The 25,137-nt window shown below is 46.3% G+C and overlaps 1 protein-coding gene across 1 annotated transcript in view; it reads left to right on the top strand.

Annotated features, from left to right (window-relative positions):
- The first annotated feature begins 256 nt into the window (after positions 1–256).
- PITPNA (phosphatidylinositol transfer protein alpha) overlaps positions 257–25,137 on the top strand; it is a 95,483-nt gene continuing 70,602 nt past the window's right edge. The window contains exons 1-2 of the mRNA XM_073565653.1: positions 257–329; positions 8,377–8,407. Coding sequence (XP_073421754.1) covers positions 301–329; positions 8,377–8,407 — 60 coding nt within the window. The 5' untranslated portion in view covers positions 257–300. The remainder of the gene's footprint in view (positions 330–8,376; positions 8,408–25,137) is intronic.

Genomic DNA, 25,137 nt, shown 5'->3' with positions numbered 1-25,137 from the left:
ATAGTTCAGTACACCGTATAGTGAAGAGAATGGCCGCATTAGAAACTGCCCTCACAAGAAACAAGCCCTCACATGGTTAAGGTTCTAGGGGGAAAAATAGCAAAAAATGAAAAATCGCCCGGTTCCGAGAGGGTTAAAACGCTGACTTTACAGGACACTGGCGACGATCCAAGGCTCACAGAGGCGGCGCTCGCGCTCTACAATGCCAGGCCGCGCACAGGAGCGCGCTGTGTACACGATGACCCTCGCGGCTTCCTGTAGCCGTCACCAAGCGATACGAGGACTCCACCCATCATCCAGATGTTCCTGGCGGGGGGCGGGGCCTGCAGGTACGCGCCCTCGTCTCATCGCGCACCATTTTTGACGATCCCGTGACGTAGTAGTTGCTGCAGCAACGCCCCGCCCCCAGCGCGGTGCGGAGTAGGAAGTGGCCGGTAACCTTCACTCGGGGCCGGGATCAGCGGAGGAGAAGATCGGGAGGAGCAGGGAGCGGCCATGGTGCTGATAAAAGAGTTGTAAGGAGCGGAATGGGGTCTCTGTGGGCGGCAGGTGGGGGGGATGCGATGTGCTGCGGGAGGGAGAGCGGGGAATGAATGAGAGGAGAGTGGCTCCGGGAGCAGGCGATGCCGGGACTTGTAAGGACCAGGAGCGGTACTGGGACGTGGTGTGGTTCCGTGCTGTGGTGTGGCGCCGCTCTCTGGGACGTGCTGTGGTGTGGTTCCGTGCTGTGGTGCCGTGCTCTGGGATTTGGTGTGGTTCCGTGCTGTGGTGTGGCGCTCCGGGATGTGGTGTGGTTCTGTGGTGTTCCGCCATGCTCCAGGACGTGGTGTGGTTCCGTGCTAGGGCCCCGCCTTCTGGGACGTGGTGTGGTTCCATGCTGTGGTGTGGCGCCGCTCTCTGGGACGTGGTGTGGTTCCGTGCTGTGGTGTGGTTCCGTGCTGTGGTGCCGTGCTCTGGGATTTGGTGTGGTTCCGTGCTGTGGTGTGGCGCCGCTCTCCGGGATGTGGTGTGGTTCCGTGGTGTTCCGCCATGCTCCAGGACTTGGTGTGGTTCCGTGCTAGGGCCCCGCCTTCTGGGACGTGGTGTGGTTCCATGCTGTGGTGTGGCGCCGCTCTCTGGGACGTGGTGTGGTTCCATGCTGTGGTGTGGCGCCGCTCTCTGGGACGTGGTGTGGTTCCGTGCTGTGGTGTGGCGCCGCTCTCTGGGACGTGGTGTGGTTCCGTGCTGTGGTGTGGCGCCGCTCTCTGGGACGTGCTGTGGTGCCGTGCTCTGGGATTTGGTGTGGTTCCGTGCTGTGGTGTGGCGCTCCGGGATGTGGTGTGGTTCCGTGGTGTTCCGCCATGCTCCAGGATGTGGTGTGGTTCCGTGCTAGGGCCCCGCCTTCTGGGACGTGGTGTGGTTCCATGCTGTGGTGTGGCGCCGCTCTCTGGGACGTGGTGTGGTTCCATGCTGTGGTGTGGCGCCGCTCTCTGGGACGTGGTGTGGTTCCATGCTGTGGTGTGGCGCCGCTCTCTGGGACGTGGTGTGGTTCCGTGCTGTGGTGTGGCGCCGCTCTCTGGGACGTGCTGTGGTTCCGTGCTGTGGTTCCGTGCTGTGGTGTGGCGCTCCGGGATGTGGTGTGGTTCCGTGGTGTTCCGCCATGCTCCAGGACGTGGTGTGGTTCCGTGCTAGGGCCCCGCCTTCTGGGACGTGGTGTGGTTCCATGCTGTGGTGTGGCGCCGCTCTCTGGGACGTGGTGTGGTTCCGTGCTGTGGTGTGGCGCCGCTCTCTGGGACGTGCTGTGGTTCCGTGCTGTGGTGCCGTGCTCTGGGATTTGGAGTGGTTCCGTGCTGTGGTGTGGCGCTCCGGGATGTGGTGTGGTTCCGTGGTGTTCCGCCATGCTCCAGGACGTGGTGTGGTTCCGTGCTAGGGCCCTGCCTTCTGGGACGTGGTGTGGTTCGATGCTGTGGTGTGGCGCCGCTCTCTGGGACGTGGTGTGGTTCCGTGCTGTGGTGTGGCGCCGCTCTCTGGGACGTGGTGTGGTTCCGTGCTGTGGTGTGGCGCCGCTCTCTGGGACGTGCTGTGGTTCCGTGCTGTGGTGCCGTGCTCTGGGATTTGGTGTGGTTCCGTGCTGTGGTGTGGCGCTCCGGGATGTGGTGTGGTTCCGTGGTGTTCCGCCATGCTCCAGGACGTGGTGTGGTTCCGTGCTAGGGCCCCGCCTTCTGGGACGTGGTGTGGTTCCATGCTGTGGTGTGGCGCCGCTCTCTGGGACGTGGTGTGGTTCCATGCTGTGGTGTGGCGCCTTGCTCTGGGATTTGTTGTGGTTCCGTGCTGTGGCGCGGCGCCATGCTCTGTGACATGGTGTGGCGCCACGCTCCGGGACGTGGTGTGGTTCCGTGGTGTGACGAAATGCTCCAGGACGCGGTGTGGTTCCGTGCTAGGGCGCCGCCTTCTGGGACATGGTGTCGTTCCGTGCTGTGGTGCGGCGCCACCCTCTGGGATGTGGTGTGGTTCCATGCCCTGTGACATGGTGTGGTTCTGTGCTGTGGTGTGGCGCTGCGCTTCGTACTGTGGTGTGGTTCCGTGGTGTGACGAAATGCTCCAGGACGCGGTGTGGTTCCGTGCTAGGGCGCCGCCTTCTGGGACATGGTGTCGTTCCGTGCTGTGGTGCGGCGCCACCCTCTGGGATGTGGTGTGGTTCCATGCCCTGTGACATGGTGTGGTTCTGTGCTGTGGTGTGGCGCTGCGCTTCGTACTGTGGTGTGGTTCCGTGCTGTGATGTGGGTCCGTGCTCCGGCACGTGGTATCAAGTCTGGCTAATGTGTTGTCCGTTCGGGGCTGCCAGGCAGGTGTGCTTTCTGTGTTGCCGGCTTGGTTTAGGATCTGTACCTGCTGTACCTGTCTGTCCGCCTGTCGTGGCTGTGACTCCTGCTGGGTGACGGATGCCGATCGCTGACACTTGATACTCGGCTCTGTGTCCTGAGCCATTTGTCACATTATCGCGCTCAGTTTCCTGGTGTCTTGCGCTGGGTATATAGCCGCGGCCTCCACAGCGCTTCTGTAGACCTGGTCCCTCTGTGTAATACAAGAATGTCTTTGGCTCCTTCTCCCGTGGACACATGGAGGACTTTCCACGCAAGAATGTGATTTCCCAGAGAATCTGAGGTCCTTACCTCTATTGGCCCAATACGATGGCATCCGTTGTCATTGCCAAGAGAAATCGGGAAAGAAAAGGGGCTGTTTGTGAAACGTCTGCAGTTACATAGTCACAACCTCTTTTAAACAAGGGACTTTTCATCTATTGCGTCTTTCAAATGATTTTTTTATAATTCTCAGCCCAATGAAGAGAATGTGAGTTTTCTGTTGAGAACAGTGGCAGTGGATTTGCTGACAGTTTTCATTTAAATCTCGAAATACAAGCTGAAATTCATGAGAAAATAAACACGACACGAACCCTTAAAGGGAACTTGTCATCAGAGAAAAATGCTATTATCCTGTAGAAATCCACTCATGGTTTCCCTTGTAAGTGATGTCACCCAGCTTTCTCACACTCCTGGGTTCCAGATCTCTCATGTGTGATGTACAGTTGTGAGATGGTTGAGCGTGTTTATGGTGGGATGGTGGTTACAGTCTGTTAGATTACATGTTAGATATGGCTTTTCTATGCATAATTGGGAATAATTGCTGTTGGTTTTCCCTGGAGAATGGCCTGTACATAACGCTGTGGGTAATGCGTAGGTTACGTAGATAAGAGATCTTGGCAAGGCCCTGTCTTCTCCCCAGCCTTGGAGTGAGCCTGCTTGTGACAGATGATAACATGAAATCATCTACTGTACAATGTAGCCCGTTCATCATGTGCCATCCCTGCCATTGTTTGATTAACCCAGGCATAATTTGGCTTTGACGTTGATATTGGGCACACCCCATAAAGCTCTTGGAGGATGCCCAAAAATCACTTGTCCTAACTCATATCTTAGGATCATGAATATAATTTACATTGGAGATCGTATTATAATATAAATCTACCAGCATAGATTGGACATAAGTGATAATGTGCTAGTAATAGATTGGCAAATATCCTGGCCAAGGCACAGTGGTATGTCATTGCCCCCCTGGCACCATCACACAGAGCACATTTGCGATCACAGTCTCCTAACTACGTCTCTGTAGGACTAAAACTGAAGACATCTGCATTTCCTAGTAGGTCAGGTGCTAGTGCTATAAGCAGCGCTGTGGAGTCAGTAAGCCAAACCTCTGACTCCTCACTTTCCCTGACTCCTGACCTCACAGCCGTGATCACTACTGAGCATGTGCAGCACAGATTCATCTCATCTGTGGCCCCACAGCACTGATCACTACTGAGCATGTACATAAAGTGCAGCACAGATTCATCTCATCTATGACTCCACAGCACTGATCACTACTGAGCATGAACATAAAGTGCAGCACAGATTCATCTCATCTATGACTCCACAGCACTGATCACTACTGAGCATGTACATAAAGTGCACCACAGATTCATCTCATCTATGACCCCACAGCACTGGTCACTACTGAGCATGTACATAAAGTGCAGCACAGATTCATCTCATCTATGACCCCACAGCATTGGTCACTGCTGAGCATGTACATAAAGTGCAGCACAGACTCATCTCATCTATGACCCCACAGCACTGGTCACTACTGAGCATGTACATAAAGTGCAGCACAGATTCATCTCATCTATGACCCCACAGCATTGGTCACTGCTGAGCATGTACATAAAGTGCAGCACAGACTCATCTCATCTATGACCCCACAGCATTGGTCACTACTGAGCATGTACATAAAGTACAGCACAGATTCATCTCATCTATGACTCCACAGCACTGATCACTACTGAGCATGTACATAAAGTGCAGCACAGATTCATCTCATCTATGACTCCACAGCACTGATCACTACTGAGAATGCACATAAAGTGCAGCACAGATTCATCTCATCTATGACTCCACAGCACTGGTCACTGCTGAGCATGGACATAAAGTGCAGCACAGATTCATCTCATCTATGACTCCACAGCACTGATCACTACTGAGAATGCACATAAAGTGCAGCACAGATTCATCTCATCTATGACTCCACAGCACTGATCACTACTGAGCATGGACATAAAGTGCAGCACAGATTCATCTCAACCAAAAGCCGAGATCCTTAGATCAGGAACAGAAGAGACATTTATAGGACATTACAGACCTTTTCCTAATTCTTATGAAAACATTTCCATCCCACCCTGCATTTGTACTGCACCCAATATATTATATATTGTCGGAGTCGGTCCATTTTATACGGACTCTGACTCAACCAGAATGGACACAGTCTCCCAACTCTCCGACTCCACAGCTCTGGCTGTAGGGTAGGGGTTTACACGGTGACTTGGACCACTACATGGGTCATGTAGATCAGGGGTCCCCAACCGCCGGGCCGCTGCACTGCCCTTGCCGGTCCGCGGACACAAGGGGAGCCAGGGGCGGTCAGTGGCGTAGCGGGGGCTGGGGCGGCGCGCAGCAGTTCTTAGCGGCAGCCAGGGAGCGATCCAAGCAGCTCCGCTGCCTGCAAGAGGGAATAGCAGGAGCGGAGCTGCAAGGACCCGTCCACTGCGTCCAGCTTCCTGGCCACCGCCCGCGCTTCCTGTCTCTGACTGACACAGAGGAGCGCGCGGTCGCTGCTGTGTCAGAGTGAGGAAGCGCGGGCGGCGGCCAGGTGAGAGGTGGTGTGTGTATATGTATAATGTGTGTGTGTGTGTGTGTGTGTGTGTGTTGGTCTGTGTTTGTGTAGCCTGGCCCTGGAGGAGATGGGGACATGAGGAGAAGGCCATGAGGGGAGTGATGGAGAGACGGCAGTGATGGAGTGAAGGCAATGATGGGGAGAGGGGAGTGATGGGGTGAAGGAAATGATGGGGAGAAGGGAGTGATGGGGAGAGGGGAGTGATGGGGTGAAGGCAAAGATGGGGAGACAGCAGTGATGGGGTGAAGGCAATGATGGGGAGACAGCAGTGATGGGGAGAGGGGAGTGATGGGGTGAAGGCAAAGATGGGGAGACAGCAGTGATGGGGAGACAGCAGTGATGGGGTGAAGGCAATGATGGGGAGACAGCAGTGATGGGGAGAAGGGAGTGATGGGGTGAAGGCAATGATGGGGAGACAGCAGTGATGGAGTGAAGGCAATGATGGGGAGAAGGGAGTGATGGGGTGAAGGCAATGATGGTGAGAAGGGGGTGATGGAGCACTTATTCAAAACCTATGGTGAGTTGAGTCACATTATAAATGTTATTTAATTATAAGTATGCACTGCTACACTACAACCGTGTCCATAGCCCCGCCCCCTTATGACCAAAGCCCCACCCCTGCCACACCTCCATCCCCACCCTGCCGGGCCATGGAAGAATGGTCTTGCTTGAAACCGGTCCCTGGTGCAAAAAAGGTTGGGGACCACTGATGTAGATCACTGCTACATCACTACATAGTGCAAGTGAATGATGTCTCACTGCATCCTCAAATTAAAAACAAAAGCCAATTTTTGCCACTAGTTTGTCGCGGTACCTTGCATTTAGCAGAGCCACCTCCCTTACTTGCACTATTTCGGTGGCGATATATAGCAACCTCTGACCTGTGTTGTGGTCAGTGTTGCCATTCAGCCCCAGCCTAATGAACTGTAATGTCCAAGAGTCTACAGGCCCTTTCTTAGGCTTTTCTATTTTTTGGTGGTTTGACATATGTCATTATCTGGATTGAGTGATGACCTAAGAACGGGATTTAAAATATACCCTATCCTCAAGATGTCAGTTTTGGCAGATTGGGCAGAATTTGGGAGGCCATTTTGACTTCTCGGCACAGCACGTCCTTGTTGGCAATCAGATGATTTGCATAAAACTCAGTATAAGCCATATTTAAAGGGAATCTGTCACCCCTTTTTTGAGATATCATATAATGATATCATTCAATTGTGTGTCACATAAGGATTCTCTTAGTACTTTTGCTTCCCCCTGACCCCGCACCTTTCATGGATGAATACCTTTTTTATATCGGTTCAGATGTATGTAAACTGCCACGGTCCAGTCCGCTGGGCGGGGCTTATTCACCTGCTCCCCCCTCCCTGTCTTGCTCTACGCATTTCTTCTTGTAGCAAATCCTCAATGTGCGGACATATCCATTTACACAGGGAATCATTGTACAGTGTCAGGTGGTCAGTCCAGAGCTTTGTAAGAAGTGCTGGAGAGATGAAGGTTACCTTGAACTTCCTGTGAATTCTTTATTGATTAGAAGAAAGTATTACATATCATGGCGCAGTTCACACTCACAGCAGTGTCTTCTGTCAGTATTACACGTTGTCTTACGATCAGGCGGGCGTACAGAAGCACTTCAATAGCCAGTAACCAATCCAATGATATACAATATACAGCTTTCTTATTATTTGTGAATTTAATATTGATTCTAAAACTAAAAGAAAATCTTTAACTTTCCCTTTTTTAGTTATTTGTTCCGTTCTTTTTCAACGTTATCTTCCATCCATTTGTGACGTTAAATTGCTCATCTGCCTGGTTATCCCTGAAACTACAGGGCAGAAGCTCTCAGCTGTGGCATGGACGGACATGGCAGAGTATGGTCCATACTCTACATGATTGTGTGCCCTTATGCAGAGGGTGAGCGCTTTTAGCTATTGGTGGGGGTCTCAAGACCCAGACCCCCACTGATGCACAAAGCTTTTAAAGAGGCATCAGCCTATCAAATTCCCCCTAAAATTGTCCTCTGACCCACAGTTGGTCCATACATCAGTCTATGCTCTGACCGTCACTGTCCGTGATAAACCGGCCTATTTCGTACCCACAAATGTCACTTCACTTGTACATTAAGGCCTCGTTCACACAGTCAGTATTTGGTCAGTATTTTACCTCAGTATTTGTAAGCCAAAACCAGTGGGTGATAAATGCAGAAGTGGCGACATGTTTCTATTATATTTTCCTCTGATTGTTCCACTCCTCGTTTTGGCTTACAAATACTGAGGTAAAATACTGACCAAATACTGATTGTGTGAACAGGGCCTTAAAAGAGGAATGGCATAGATGCCTCAGCCGCCGTATTTTATGGGGAACGTGACATTACACAGAATGTCAGGATGCTGAGCAGGTCCTCTGGAAATGGTTTCTGAAATATTCCACAAATGTTAGTTATCGCCGTTTTTCCTGTTAATCGCAAATTCGAAAGGAAAAGGCTTAGAAGTAAACATTCTGTAAATTTAAAGTTCTCTGAAAATAGATTTTGACATGATTTCCTTGGATGTTAGTCAGTGGAAATATCGCTGCCTGTGCACACTTTTTTGTTTGTCTCACTCTTTTTTTTTTTTTTTTTTTCTTTTGCAGCCGAGTTGTGTTGCCCGTGTCTGTGGAGGAGGTAAGAAGAACGTCTACTATTCATTCTCCCTTTTCCATGATGTTCCATGGCCTGAAAACTTAGTGATATCGGGTGGCTCCACCCGCTTGCCTTGTCTGAAACCAGCTCTGTCCTCGGGTGGTCTCCTGGATTTCTCCTGCAGTTAATGTTTATCACCAATTTACAGGATAGGTAATTGGTGAGTGATCAGTGGGGGAACTGATGGCAGACCCCTCACTCATCAAAGGGAGACCCGTGTTCCTCTTGTGAATAGAGCAGTAGCGCACATGCGGGACCACCACTATCAAGAATAGTGGATGGAGCAGAGGACACACATGCGCTCAACCGCTGCATTCTCACTTCCCGTACTCTGGATTGATTGGGGTCCCAGCAGCCAGACCCCCATGATCTTGTATTTACAGTGACAAATGTCTTAAGATAACTATTTAAAGGGGTTGTTCGGTCTTGGGGTACAAGTCTGCAGTCACTTACATTCACATAGTCACTAAAGACATCCCATTACTGCTTGGGCCACAAAGTGACGCGTGTCGCAGGAAAAAAATTCTCCGCAGTTATCCAACAAAAATATGTCTGCGACTTGCGAGTCCTTGTTCTGCTGTAAATAGTAACTGTACAAGTAACTATCTGCTGAATGTAGATTTTCCGGAGTCTACCCTTTGTGACTAAGCCTGTACCTGTCTGGCAGCAATCACACCCAGCGCTTACTTTTATTGCTCTGATGTTTCCTAAAATGAAGTGTGCTTCACTGGAGGGCGCGGATATTTGTCACTGTAGTCTTGCTTTAGAAGGACAGTAGGCTCCATAACAAAAGTCCAGTGAAGTCTCATCACCCACGGATTTTTAATTTATAGGAAAAAAAATCCTCTTGAATAGGTGCTAATGTTCAGCGGCCGCTGCATATTGAACATCGCTGTGCAGAAGGTCGTCATTGCAAACTTGCTTAAAGTAGATCTGCCACCAGGTCAAAAGCGGACGCTGTTTGCGTCTATTTTATTCACACTGCTCCCCCTGAATATTCCACTTCTTTGTTTTTGAAAATCCACCATATGGTTCCAGAGATAACTTAAGGGAGTTTTTATTTAGTGCTAATTTTTCGTGGTCTGTACTAAGGGGGCGTGGTTATAGAGGATCCTCTGGGGCGTGTCTGTGGCTGCTTTGCATAATGACTCAGAGCCATGCCCCCTTTTAAAAACTGTATATTCACTGGGGCAGCAGAAGTAAAATAAAAGTACAAAGTGACCTGGACCGGACCTCTTTAGGCTATGTGCCCTCGTTGCGTGTTAAAACGCACACCAAAAACCGGACTCCTTCCCAGAAATCGCGCGTTTTTTTCCGCGCGATTTCACAGCGATTTTCGTGTGCGATATTCAAGCACTTTCCAAGCGATTTGAAGCATCGCTTGGAAAGTGATTGACAGGTTGGTCACACTCGTCAAACATAGTGTTTGACAAGTGTGACCAGGTTTTTACTATTGAGGCCGCCTATGCGGCATCAATAGTAAAAGATAGAATGTTAAAAAAAAAAAATCGGTGTATATTTACCTTCCGGCGTCCCGCGCTGCCATCCCGGGCATCAGCGTTCCCAGTAATGCCTTGCGTGACCTGTGATGACGTAGTCTCGCGTTGCTATAGCGCGAGACCACGTCATCACAGGACCGTGTGCCGCAAGGCATTACTGAGAACGCTTAGGCCGGGAATGCAGCGCCGGACGTCGGAAGGTAAATATACCCCGATTTTTTTTTATTTTTTATTCTTTTTTTTACAGGGGTATGGTACCCAGGGCCTGGAGGACAGTCTCCTCTCCTCCACACCGTGGTACCAACCGCACATGAGACGCTTAACTTCGCGCATGGTGGGCATAGCCACATGCGGGAAGTCAGCGATTCTCATGCATTCCTATGGGTGCGGAATTGCGGCAATTCTTTGCGATTCCGCACAAAAGAATGAGCATGCTGCGATTTTTTTCCGCGATGCGATTCCGCCGCGGAAAAAAGCGCAGCATTAGCACAGCATGTGCGGAATGCCATAGGAATGCATGGGGGGCGTTCTGTACACGATTTTTAAACGTTTTTGCGCCGAAAATCGCGGCAAAAACGCTTAAAAATCGCTACGTGGGCACACAGCCTTAATCATATGAGTTGGGTGGCAGGGTATTTATTTTTACATAACCTGATATAGCGTGCTTTCTTCTTTTTCTCATTCTAGTACAGTCTCTTAGTGTTTTATTCACCTCTTTTCAGTGGTTCATCGTCATTCACACCGATAATGTGTCATAGGTGACTTTTGAAGCTGCATAAACCGTCACAGACCACTAACAGCATTCAGAGTGGCGCGAGCAGTAATGCGCACCCTCAGTGGTGGGCCACATGTAGGGCAAACTGAGCCAGTCCGCTGCGCTATGGGTCAGTCTTACTGTGATTTTGAGCTTTTATTTTTTTATTTGGGGAACCATAAATCTTGATGTTAGTGACTGTGCAGTGTGGCCGAACCACAGGCGGCCGAACCACAGGCGGCGTGAATCAAACGCGACCGGCTCCATTATTGCGAATGTTTCACTGTGCGGTCCTTCAGACGTAACGTACTTTTGACCAGTGACTGGGGATGATGTGACTAGGATGACTGTACAGCGTATGTGTGTATGGGAAGAGATCTGTCAGTCTAAGGTGGGTAGAAGATGTTAAAAAATATTTGACTGTTTATTTTTTTTTTACCTATATTCCTAGGCGCATCATTCCCAGCCGCCATGTTTAAGTTCTTTTTTTTTTTTTCCTGAAAGCCACTGCATTTGAGTAAAACATTTGCACTGTAGGTCTTGCTGTAGTTCGCTGCGGATCCACTTGTATATTCCCTTAAAAGAGGAAGTGACACTTTTTTTTTTCTACTGCTTTGTCGTTCTGTTATTCTTCCTAGAAATTGACAACTGGGTGTTACCATTTGGAGGAAGCGTCCCACATGATCACGCCCCCTTTTGACAACATAAGTGTTGTTCTGGCAGGTTCCGCAAAGAGACGCTTTCCACGAGCGCACACTGATGTGAGGCTTTGGATATTAGGAGGAGCGGACATCATTGATCACGTTCCGCGTTGCGTACCCGAAAGTTTCACATTTTCTCATTGAAATCTAAAATGAATGAATAAAACGGGAAATGGGGATATCCAAGGAATTTTACATAACCGTAACTTATAAAAATCCTTTGTTTTAAGGGATGGGGACTTTGAGGTGCTTTTTTTGGGGGGAGAAGTCAGGGGTAGCAGACACGCTTTTTAAATGTTTCTGATTGGAGTAAAGTAAAGGATTTTTAACTCCCGAGTATCCTCTCTGTTCTGTAATGGTCGTACTGCTGGTTAATCATTAGTGTAGCGAATATAAACCTTTTTTCAGAGTGTTACTTTTATTTATTGGATCCCAAGGGTAAGTTGAAATTCCGGTTGTCAGCCCTACCACAGTTCCCCTTTATCTTTGACACCCAGGTATTTTTAGTTTTTATTCTTTAAAGAGCATTCCTGTTTGTTTTGTGCAGTTCTTCTTCCTGGCTCCCTGATTGTTCCTCGGGCCAGCCTTGTAACGAAATGCTCCTGAATCCTCCATAATTAGCCTTCACAGTATCTGCACATACCTAATGAATAATACAAAGCGGCAAAGTCCAAAAGTACAAAATGGTTATTCACCACGAGTGTTAGTTAACACTGTAAGTCCTTCCCTCCGCCATGCTGCTGAAGCTGATTAGTATAGTCCTAAGCTGCCAAATTACCTCTTTTAAAAGATTCTTTTCTCCTGTGAATTTTCTTTTTTTCCCCCACCATTGAAATCTCTGTAGAAATAAAGGAAGTAGCCTGGGGAAAGTGGATAAATGTTTTTTTTTTTTTCCCAGAATAGAGCTTATGTTGTTATTTAATGCCAGGGTTCTCCTTAATGCCATTGTGTCCCAACCTCTTTGGTAATGTGCCTTTATATATGTATGGCCATAGAGCTGTGAACGAAAGTGTGACCTGCTGATTCTGCACTTGGCAATAGATTGGAAAAGTTGTATTGTGTCTCTAGGTTGCCTGTCAATGGGAGCAGAGACATGTTTGGCGAGTCATACTGGGGGAAAAAAAAGTAGTCCTTGGTCTGGTGGCATGTACAGAATATGTCTGCTCCCTCCCCTAATATCGCACAGCCAGATTCGCAGCCCATCAAGACATCCAACCCTGAAATTGTGTGTTTCCACAACAGATCTGAGGCTGTACTCGTACAGCGGATGAGCTGCATGTCTGCTAATTCGTATAAGGGTAGCGTTACACATAACGATGTCCCAGCGATCCCACCAACGATCCGCTGTGGATGGCATCGCTGGGACATGGTTAGCTGATCGCTGGTGAGCTGTCACATAGACAGCCCCTCCAGCGATCAGGACCAGCGACCACGCTGGTTACCAAGGTAAACGTCAGGTTTCTAAGGGCTGCGGGGCCCTTAGAAACCTGATGTTTACCCTAGATACCAGCGTGCACTGCAGGCAGGTTGGGAGGTGGAGGCAGAGCAGACAGACCGGCGTAGCTCTGCTATCTGCTACTCCGGTCTGCCGCCCTTAGAAACCCGATATTTACGTTGGTAACCAGCCTGTAGCGTCACTCATTGCTGGCTCCCGCTGCCACACGCAGCAATGCGCGCTGGCCAGCGGGAGACCAGCGATGAAAAAACGGGCCATGATGATCCAGCACGATCAGGGATACCCCGTGGGGGGGGGGGGGGGGCGATCGCTGCTAGATGTCATAACACAGTGATCTCGCTGGAGAGATCGCTGATGTGTCACAAAATCCGCAATCTTGCCAGCGAGATCGCTGTGTGTAACGGGCCCTTAATTGTCATTCACTGGGGCTAATCCTCATGATTTCTGACCGAAATAGGTGACATGTTACTGATCCATTTTTTCTCCCAACTTTCAGATGGAAATCCACATTAAAATTCGCAGTTGCCGGTGAATAGGGCCCATTCAGGTGCATGAGAGGCTGATTATTGTGTAGTTTTCCCTTGGATTTGGGGCAGAAGCTGTGCTCAAATCTTCTTGAAATCCAACTTGTGAACTGGAGCTAAAACAAAATTAAAACTTTGGGAGAGATTTATCAAACTAAATGATGCAATTTATGTCAATTTGTACTTGCTCCATATTTGTGTGTTTTAGCTGCTTTCTGCGTCCTCTTTGAATAGAGGCTATGAGACGTTGTTGGAGAAGGGCACAGCTTTATGGAAAGGGTGTGGCCTAATGTGCACCAAAATTTTGATACAAAATTTGCGTCACAAAGTACGTCACCTAATAGATGGTGTGCACTTATGGGCCCATTCATCAAAGCTTTTAAACCAGTATTCTGGTTTTAAAAAACAAAAAATTGTTGCAGCTTTTGGAGTTCACGCCATCTTTGCCCAGCTACGACAAAGTGGGGACAGCTGGGATGTAGAAAACGATACTCGTTAAATTCAAGACAAGTGGTGAAATTCGCTATGCCACAATTCTTACTCCGGCAGGGACTATAGTAGGATTTGTGGTGAGGTGTACGTAGCTCGCCCGACACTCCCAATTTATGAAGAGGGGTCTCCTTGAATTGGCGGGCACCCTTTACGATGATTGTTATACCCCTGTATGGATCTCCTAGTGCACAATTTTTGTGCTAATGTTAATTCCAGAGGAGGATTGGGGCTCTGCGGTTATGGGGTCAGCAGTGATTTGGTGACTTTTTATACACTATGTGCCTAAAGCACTCTGTTCCCCCGCTCTGTAACTTTACGTGGTCTCCACTTCGTGGCTGAGTTGCTGTGGTTCCTAAACGCTTCCACTTTACAATAGTTCTCCTCAAAGTTAATTGTGTAATATTTAGGAGGGAAGAAGCTTCAGGAATTACTTGTTACAATACTGACATCCTATTACAATATCACAGGCGAATTCAGTGAGAAAATGACCCATTCTTTCTCAAATGTTAGTAAAAGCAGATTGCATGGAAGGGGGATGGATTTTATGCGCACATGGCACGGGGACTGAATGGAAAGGCTAAAATCAATCATTTGAGGTGTGTCTCAATACTTCTGTAGATATAATACATGTACTGAGGTTAGTTCCCATAGGCACCGTTTGTTATGAGTATACCACAAAGTAAAAGTCTAAATATGAAGAAAGACTCGCTGAGCTAATAGAAAAGACAGCCCAGTTTATACATTAACCAGCCCCAATGACTAAGGCATCTGGAATGATGAATCGCCACAGAGAGAGCAAGAAACTTCTGTTCAGTGTTCAGAATAGACATATTCATTGAGAATCGATAGTCCTTATTCTGCAAAGGAAATTAAAAGTTTTCCTATTAATGAGTAATTTGTACCTTGTTTGCATTTAACCTTTTTTTGCTGCATTTTAAGAAAACGCTGTGAAAAACAATCACTGAAAAACATGAAAATGTATGCATGGCTGTGGAGTCGGTAAGCCAAACCTGCAACTCCGACTCCTCAATTTCCCTTACTCCGACTCCAACTCCGACTCCACGACTCCGACTCCCACATATATTGCTTATATTTAAGTGAAAAATGTATTGTACTACAATGTGAACATCAGACATTAAATCATCTTTATGATGCAATAATCAAGATATTTAGATAGAACATAATATATATTTATTGGAATACAACTTTAGAACACAAAAAACTGTAATAAATTGTAAATCTGTAATACACTATGTAATATCGATTACATATATATTGTGTATAATATATAATACTATGTAATAAACTATGGAAGTGGCAAAAAACAGTTTTCAACAAAAACATACTAAATAGCATTTGTGCAGTCTATGAATTTGTTCTAAGAAATAGAATTGCCTCCATCAGATCCTCCTTCATAGATGACCTCAAATCTGACCTAATAATTTTAAGGCTAGAGAACAACCTCTCTAGAGTAACTTGGGTTGGAGGCAAAGCCGTAACCACATGGGCAACATCTCTAACAATTTCCAAGTATAAAGGAATTGCCTCATGCATAGTCAGTTTTGATGAACGGTTGAATTTTTCTATTTGAGAGCAAGTGAAACAATTTGCTGAAATATGGTCAATCTGCTTGCTATAGGAGACGGAGTGAAATCTTTTTCCTTGCGGCAACCAGGGCTGTGGAGTCGGAGTCGGTGCTCATTTTGGTGGAGTTGGAGTCGGTATAAAATGGACCGACTCCGACTCCTAAAATATATAATAAATTGGGTACAGTAATTCAATGCAGGATGTGCTGAATATTTATTCATAGGAGTTTGGGAAAGTTATGAAATGTCCTATAAATGGCTGTTATATTCCTGATCTAAGGCTACATTCACACACAGCGTTTTTCCTGTGTTTTTTGAGGATACGTTTTTCAGCTGCAAAAGTTGATCATCTTTTTAAAAAACTGCATCACCTGAAAGGTTTTTGAGCTCATAGATAATGTTCTCAATAGCAAAACCAGATTAGAAATCTGCTCTATCTATCCATTTATCCATATCTGTCTATCCATATCGTATCTGTACCAAAAAGAATGAAAACCAGGTAGTACACCAATATATATTCTGTTCTATCTAAATATCTTGATTATTGGATCATAAAAATGATTAAATGTCTGAGGTTCACATTGTACTACAATAAATTTTTCACTTAAATATAAGCAATATGTGTGAGAGTCGGAGTCGTGGAGTCGGAGTTGGAGTCGGAGTCGGTGTAAGGGAAATTGAGGAGTCGGAGTCGCAGGTTTGGCTTACCGACTCCACAGCCCTGGCGGCAACGCTTTGCCTGCTCCATGTCATCTAAATACTTGTCAAAGTCAAACTCCTCATCTGATAAGGATGAAGATATGGCAGCAGTAGCACTGTCAGGACCCGAGTCCTCTTGCGCCTGGCAGTCCTCCTGTAGGCCACTCTTCCTAACTGCTACCTCAGTCAGAGCTTCTTTTCCTTTAGTAAGCTGTTGATCATCAAGTAATATACGATGACTTGGGTCCACATAAACAGCTGCCAGAAAAATGTTATTTTCCAATAGCTGTGTCTCTCTCCGTTTCATTGAAGCAGAAATGCCATCTGCGATTAAACAGCAAAATAGCAAGTTCTTCCGCTCCCTCATGAAAATGCCAGGAGTTAAATCCTCAGCTTGTAATTTTTTAGTCACAGTAAATAGGTGATTAAGCAATTCGTTCAATTCAGCCACCTGTGTCCATTGACCTTCATTTAGCGTTACCTGAGGGCTCGCCATATCTATAAGAAACGGTTTTAGTTGATCAACAATTGCCCTTTTCCAGCACGTCTCTTCAAGATGGAATCAATTTTAGGGGTTCTGGCGGCAATAACCAATTTCCTCACTTTTCCAATCAGATTTCCAGCATGTCTCTCTTGCAGACTATCTCTTACTGCCAGCTGCAGCGTGTGCACAACACAGCGCATGTGATGAATAGGAAAGTGTTTTGAAGCAGCTTAAACAAGATCATCTATTTCTACAGTATAATTTTGCTGTTCTTCTGTAGTAATATCTGTTTGTTCTTCAGTTACATGAACAGCACTGTGGCCTTCCATCTCAAACATACTGAATCCTAAATGTTCCTCTAGCTGTTGTTCATTACTCTCATTCATCAGTGTAATTGTACTGTTCTTTTTTGAGTTCGTAATCTTGCAGAACTTTTTCCACTAAGGCCTGGAGAAACTGGCTGCTGTGATGAGCTTTAGTATCTTTTACTGCCAGCGTGTTGGTAACAATTTTTGTTGTCACAAACATATCGAACATTGATGGCAAAATAGTTCACTTTGTGACGTGTACAGGCATCCATTTTAAGAAACATGAAGCGTCTTTTGAGAGTCTTTTTAAGATCTTCCTTTTGTTTAAGGGCTTCTTCAATCACTAATTTTCTAATACTTTCTCTTTCCAGAGAAACACCAAGTTTGCGCGCCATTTCTCCATTAAGAGCTGTAAAAGCTGGTCGTGCAAATAGTGATAATGGTACACCGTCCTTCACAACAAGCTGTATGAGCTGTCTGTCAGACATATCTGCTGTCATTGTTACAGTAACTTTGTCACTTACAAAATATCTTGTTAATGATGTTTGAGACGCTCTTTCCTCCTCCTTTGCCTGGCATGAAGTGTTAGGGTACCGTTACACTTAGAGATGCACCAGCGATCCCGACAACGATATGGATCGCTGGTGCATCGCTAAGTGGTCGCTAGTGAGCTGCCACACAGGCAGATCTCACCAGCGACATGGCTGGGGTCGGAGGTCTCTACTACCTGTCAGACGCAGCGATCCTGACGTCCTCCCGCCCGCGTCCACGCGTCGCTCGTCGGCGCCACAGGAAGCGCCCGACGAGAAATGATCCAGGACCTTCTCGCGCGACCAGCGATAATCAGCGGGGGAGCCGGTCGGAGGTAAGTATCACATGTAGCGATATCGCTGCTACGTCACAAAATCGGTGACTTTACAGCGATATTGCTAGCGATATCGCAGTGTGTAGCGGGGGCTTAAGTCTGTGTGCTACCCAGCTTTCATTCTTCTTGGTACGGATAAGATATGGAGACAGATATGGATATAGCAGATTTCTAATCTGCTTTTGATATTGAAAACATCTATGAGCTCAAAAACCTTTCAGGTGATGCTGTTTTTTTAAAAATCTGATCGGCTTTTGCAGCTGAAAAACGTATCCACAAAAAATGCAGCAAAAACGCTGTGTGTGAATGTAGCCTTAGATCAGGAATAGAACAGTCATTTATAGGACATTTCATAACTTTCCCAAATTCCTATGAAAAAATATTCAGCACATTCTGCATTGAACTACTGTACCCAATTTATTATATATTTTAGGAGTCGGTCCATTTTATACCGACTCCACCAAAATGAGCACCGACTCCACGACTCCGACTCCACAGCCCTAAATGTATGTGTGTAATTGGCCTTAAAGTGTGGTTGGTTGAGATGTATCTGACCCCCGACTATCACACGAACTGCTGGGGAGGGTCCTGAGTCCTACTTTTTAGTGGAGCGAAAGTCGAACATGTCCACATTCCATGGCACTGCCAGGGAGAGCAGCGTTCTGTATTTCATCCATCTCTCTGCCATCCCCCTAAAGTTTGGTTACATTTTTTAATTTAAAAAGTGCCAATTTTGGGCGAACCGTGTTAATGTTGGTTGTTGATAACTAGTCCATTCTCCATTGTTCTGCACCGCCTTATATCTCCTCTCTCATCTCTGTCTATCGCCCTACACGTGCCCTCCGTTCTACAAATGACCTAAGACTAACATCCCCCGTAATCCGAACCTCGCACCTCCGTCTCCAAGACTTCTCTCGTGCTGCTCCAGCTCTCTGGAATGCACTTCCCCAGACGATCAGACTGATACCTAGCCCCGACCTATTCAAGCGTGCTTTGAAAACCCATCTCTTCAAACAAGCCTACCATATCAACTACTCAGTAAACTAACTTTGCCCTGTTCCCTCCTTCCAAATATTATTCTGAATCTGCACCCTACTATTCATCTGTCTCCACACCCTCCATGCACACGATAACTGCACTTGATACTTGACTATTGCACTTAAACACACGGGCTGATGACCGGATCATGCAGCTTTATATGAAAATCCCTATTATAATTGCGAGACCAGAAATAACAAGCACTTTTCACCTACTGTGTCCCCCCATTTCCTTGTAGATTGTAAGCTTGCGAGCATGGACCTCACTACTAATGTCACTGTTTAAATTGTCTTAACTTGTATTGAATTTATTGTCTGTACATGTCCCCACTTAATTGTAAGGTGCTGCGGAATATTTTGGCGCTATATAAATAAAAATTATTATTATTAGTAGTATGGGTGCCACTGTGCTTGGGTAATGCATATACACAAAGGGGGTCCTCAGGAAGACAGCAGTCATGGCAATCCGCCGATCAGCACTAGTCTTGATCCTGGAAGTATAAAGGGGTATTCCCATCTCCAAGATCCTATCCCAATATGTAGTAGGTATATTAATATTATCAAATCCCTCCAATTAGAAATGTAGCATAGTTCTTCTGATTCACACTGTCTTTTTCTTCAAGTGCAGGCATAGCAGGACCTTAGTGATCCATGTTTACGACCACTAGCAACTAGCTAACTGCCAATCTATCTGGTCGTAACCATGGATACCTGAGGTTCTGCAATGCCTGCACATGAGGAAAGGAACACTATACTTATTGGAGGTATTTGCTAATATCATTATTATTACACCTACTACATATTGAAAGGATCTTGGAGATGGGAATACCCCATTGCCTTTTATATTTGTAGCATTACATGCTGACCATTCAGATAAATAGCCTGCCATGTAATATGTGGATGGACCAAGTCCATGGAGAGATGTGAAGTCCGGGTGCCCTAATAGGACGTATAGATAGGAGTGTCTCGTCTTGTAAATTACCGTATTTGCGGGACTGCTCCGACCTGTTTGGTTTCACAATAGAGAGACATATATCCTAACTTAGGAAATGTGTATGCAAGACCTAAGGGAGTGATGGCAAGTGTGTCCCATATGTTATGCATGTCTGGTCTTATACTGGGCTCAGAAATACAATCGGCATATGTCACTCTGTAAAGTATTCTTCTGATGCCACCTCTCCCATTCCCTCATAAACGCTGGCACTGCCCTAAGTAAGCAACCGTCATAATGATGTCACAGGTGGTGATCATCTGAAAGAACCCTCATACTGGGAGTCCAGGAACTATGGGTATGACTGCCTTGCGTCACTAAACGCCACCAGTCATAGAATCGTAGAGTTGGAAGGGACCTCCTGGGTCATCTGGTCCAACCCCCTGCTTGAAGCAGGATTCGCTAAATCATCCCAGTCAGATGTCTGTCCAGCCTCTGAAGACTTCCATTGAAGGAGAACTCACCACTTCTCGTGGCAGCTTGTTCCACTCATTGATCACTCTGTCAAAAAGTTTTTTCTAATATCTAATCTGTGTCTCCTCCCATTCAGTTTCATCCCATTGCTTCTAGTCTTTCCTTGTGCAAATGAGAATAAAGCTGATCCTTCTACAATGTGACAGCCCTTTAGATATTTGTAGACAGCTATTAAGTCTCCTCTCAGTCTTCTCTTTTGCAAACTAAACAATCCCAAATCCTGCAACCTTTCCTCAGTCGATTATCACTGAGTGACTCCGTGTCTGACATCTTCATCCGATCACTGGCCACATCAAAAGAAAAGCTACATGCGCACTGCTGTGTCCCAGGAATTCTCCTATTAAAGTGAGCTTTGCAGTCTCCAGGGGTTTGTCTTTTTTTCAGCAGAGTCTTGCACTATTCTCTCCAGACAACAATGTATATGGAGAAATCCGTGTAAGAAGCAAAAGATGGCCAGTTGAAGCATGTGTAATGCAATCCGGCCGCCGCCTCTGGGCTCCAGCTCTTTCCTCTGCATAAGTAATTATTCATGCTGATTTTAATGAAGATGGCATATAGAAATATTTTTTTTTATAAGACTCGGTGTGTGCCAGCTCAGCTTTGTATACAAGTTTCTCAATCACTGCATAAGGCCACGTTCACACTTTCAGTATTTAGGTGCCAAAACCAGGAGTCGGAGAAAAATGCTGAAGTGGTGCACGTGTTTCTATTATAGTTTTCCTCTTATCGTTTCATTCTTTATTTTGGTTTACACTTACAAATACTGATGTAAAATACTGACCAAATACTGAACGTGTGGCCTAATTATGAGCACAGATTCTGTAAAGTCATCATCTAACCTCATACATCGCAGTTGATTGAGTTGTGACATCATCAACCTGTTGGTTTAAAAGTCTGAGGGTGGTTGCTCTGGCTCGGGGTGGGTAGTTGCTTGGGGTGGGTGGTTGCTCTGGCTCGGGGTGGGTGGTTGCTCTGGCTCGGGGTGGGTGGTTGCTCTGGCTCGGGGTGGGTGGTTGCTCTGGCTCGGGGTGGGTGGTTGCTCTGGCTCGGGGTGGGTGGTTGCTCGGGGTGGGTAGTTGCTCTGGCTCGGGGTGGGTGGTTGCTCGGGGTGGGCAGTTGCTCTGGCTCGGGGTTGGTAGTTGCTCGGCGTAGTCATTCTGCATCTTGATCTTTGAGTTGCAATTTGAGCTGCTTAAATATTGTTCTGGTTAAGTGCTTTTGTCATTCATTCATATGAAGAAGCCTGTATATCGTATGACTAATTTGCAAGAGTATCTCTGCTGATATAATAAGTAAGAAGACGTAACCTAATAACTAGTAACCAAGTTGTATGGCTCTACAGTTCTCCATAGAGTTTTCTGCTCCGTCACAGAGCATGTATTGTGATTACATACTAACCTGGTGCATAAACTGCATAGATAGATTTACTGTCATTATTTTCTGAGATCAAGTAATTGCCTTCTCCACAGATTACTCTCTGTGACCTCACCATTGTATCAGACTAACCAGCGCTATGATTTATAGATTCACCTAATTGACTATTGTACTTACTCACAATCCATTGAAGAGGATCTGTCACCAGATCTGAAGTGACCAGTTTGTGCTCTTATTTTATTCTCACTGCTCCCCTGATTTATTGAGTTTATTTATTTAAGTCCGCCATGCGGTTTTGGAGATATTGGCTTTTAAAGACTATAAAGTAAAAAGGCCCATGTCAGTGCAGTAGTGTAATGGATTTAAAGATAATAAGAATTCAGAATGGTCAGGAGAGCATAAAAGCAAAAATGCTTGACCTGGTGACAAGTCCTGTTTAAAGACTATCCTATTGAATGAAATCTGAGTACATAACACTGACTGTAACAACTGAAATCCATCCTCGCCTGGGCCGGTATTGGCCAACTTCATTCTTCAAGCTCATTAACAGGTTATATTTTCAGTTTTAGGGCTCACTCACTTGACCGTATACGTATGATGAGTTCTATGCGGTGTCACAATAGTAGAAATAGGGAGGGCACCACCAACAATGAACACGGGGATACACCAATAGTCAGTATAAGAAACTGGAAAAATAGAAATAAGAGAAAGCTACCGACCAATGCGCATTATTCAATTTCGGACACGGTGGCCAGAGTGACCACCTTCCACCGGAAGGGACGCCAGGTATGTCTAATTTATTTGTGACGTGTTGGCCTGGGTGACCCTCTTCCGCCGGATGTGATATCCGGGTGCAGACCTGTGTATGATTGATTACTAGGCTCCGCCTCTCTACACGCTACCATGCAGGTACATACCCCAGCTGTTGCTTATTATGTATTATTAGGATCATATATATTGTATGTCGGTCAGACCAGTCTCTCAGCCCCTGATGAAGCTGCCTGTGTGGTAGCGACACGCGTTGGGCATCCACAGGCTCCCCCTAACTTTGGTATGGTACGGCTGCTTTATTTTTAAGCGCACTGGTTATGCGCTACTCTGGAGTATGGTCATCTGGCTCTGAATATATTTCTGCAGGGCTCAGCTGCACCATTGAGAGAGAGAAAATATTTTTTCCGCCTCTAGATTATGTCCTTTGCTCACACTAAGGAGAGGGCAGATTAAGGTTTCATCTTCTACTATTTAGCATTCTATTGTCATTGGTTTTCAATTGTGTCCATTTGGACTCTATTTATTCATCTGTATCACATATTTTGTGGCATAATATGTGATTTTTGATTCCATGGACCAATTATTTGTCTGTATTATATCTGTACCTTAAGTTATAGGGGAACCTTCTAAGGGTTATATTATTAACCTCACAGGTATGTTGTCATTGAGTGACTTTTTAATGTTTTTAATTGTGTTTTGGTCTAATTTGACATTAAATAATAACAAATTTTGATATTTTGTGACCTACTGTGGTGATCCCAGTTCTTGGTCGGTAGCTTTCTCTTATTTCTATTTTTCGAGTTCTATGCGGTGTGTTATTGGATAGCACTCAACCCAATGTAATACTACGGGGCAGGGAAGATCGGCATTTTCTTTTATCATGCTGATTTGGCATGAGAAAGTTGTCGCGTGCTGCGAGTGGCTGCAACTTGGACCACGCGCATCCCTTCAAGTCTATGGGTGCGTGTAAAACATCAGACTGCACTCAGATGACATCCGAGTGCAGTCCAAATTACGCAAACACAGACAATGGAGAAGTTCTCCCCACCTGTGATGCGATTCTCTTATGCGAAAAAAATCGGATTGTAGTAAACTGACATATGGAGTAATTGACAGAGTTTGAGCCGAGTATTATTTACATAATCCGATTATTTCGGAAGACAGAATCATCGTTCATGTGACTGTATCTGTATTGTCAGTACATCCGGAATTGTCGCTGCTTGTAGGTGGGAAGGTGTATATAAATGATTGGCCCCGCAATGATTCACTGAGTGCCTGTGCTTGGTTTGAACAGTAATTCGGTGCCGACAGAGTCCTTTTATGCTTGTCACGTTGATGTGATGATTACAAGCTAGCTCTTTAGATACACTGACTGTGACAATACAAGGAGACTGTACCAGCTATATATATATATTTTTTTACAATTCTAATTAAATGGTGAAACTATTTTTTGTTCTGTATGATTTACAGTAGCTACATGAGCCATGGGAAATAATGATATAGAGCTCTTCATTGACTTCTATAGGATAGTTTTCTAGGTATGATTTGTTATTGTGCAGGGAGGACGTGAGCGGTGTCCATCATCTGCTGCGTATGATGTGGTCCTGTGTTATCTGTGCATAGGTGCTACTTTCCCTTATGATCCTGCCTGTGGTGACAATGAGATGACTACTGAAAAATGGTTTCCTGTTCCCTGTAGAGGTGTCATGGTCTATTATTAGGTTCATTGGTCTGAGTGAAAGCTGAGAAAAGACAATTGGCACAAGTCAATAAACTTTTATGCTGAAATTTTCTTTAAAGGGGTCAGCCGCTACTTTCATAAGTTCCTTTTATGTGAAGTATCTGGCATGCTTTCTCATATCCTTCTGTAATCGGAGATGCTCCCCTGATCATATGATCTCTGGCTGAGAAGTCTCTGTCTTCATGTCATGTCACATCAATTTCTCCAAGAGTTCCTGCCTGTGGAATCTGATGTGACATCACAGTCATGTGACTTTCATGCTGTGCAGGTGGGCGGGGCTCTATTCAGCAGAGCTCACTCACTGCTTCTGTGCGTGCAGCTGCAGACACGGCTCACCCATCTCCCTGCTCACTTCTCCCTCTAGAGCTGTTGTGTGTGTGTGTGTGTGTGTGTGTGTGTACACTCCGCTCTATATCGTATGTATCGGGAGCCTTAGAATACCACATCCTAGATATCACTGAAGAACATATTCCAGAGCAAGGAGCAGGCCACTACACCGGGGACCATAGGAGGGCAGCAACCCATCAGCAGGACCGCTACTTTCTCATTTGTCAAAGGAGGAGCAGTAACAGAACCCTGCAAAATGACCTCCAGCATACCTCTCACATCCATGTGTCTGTCAAACTGTCAGAAACAGACTCCATGAAGGTGGTATGAGGGCCCAACGTCCACTAGTGGGTGGTGTGCTTACAGCTCAACACCATGCAGGGTGATAGGCGTTCGCCAGAGTACACCAAGATTGGCAGATTGGACATTGGCGCCATGTGCTCTTCATGGATGAGAGTAGGTTCACACTGAGCTCATGTGACAGAGTCTGGAGACACCATGAAGAACGTTTTGCTGCCTGCAACATCCTCCAGCATGACTGGTATTTGCAGTGGGTCAGTAATGGTATGGGGAGGCACAGCCCTCCATGTGCTAGCCAGAGGTACTCTGACTGCTATTATGTACCATGA

This window comes from Dendrobates tinctorius, unplaced genomic scaffold (genome assembly GCF_039654945.1).
Source record: "Dendrobates tinctorius isolate UK_male_01 unplaced genomic scaffold, ASM3965494v1 ptg000016l, whole genome shotgun sequence".
Lineage (NCBI taxonomy): Eukaryota > Metazoa > Chordata > Amphibia > Anura > Dendrobatidae > Dendrobates > Dendrobates tinctorius.
This window is presented reverse-complemented; position numbering and strand designations above follow the sequence as displayed.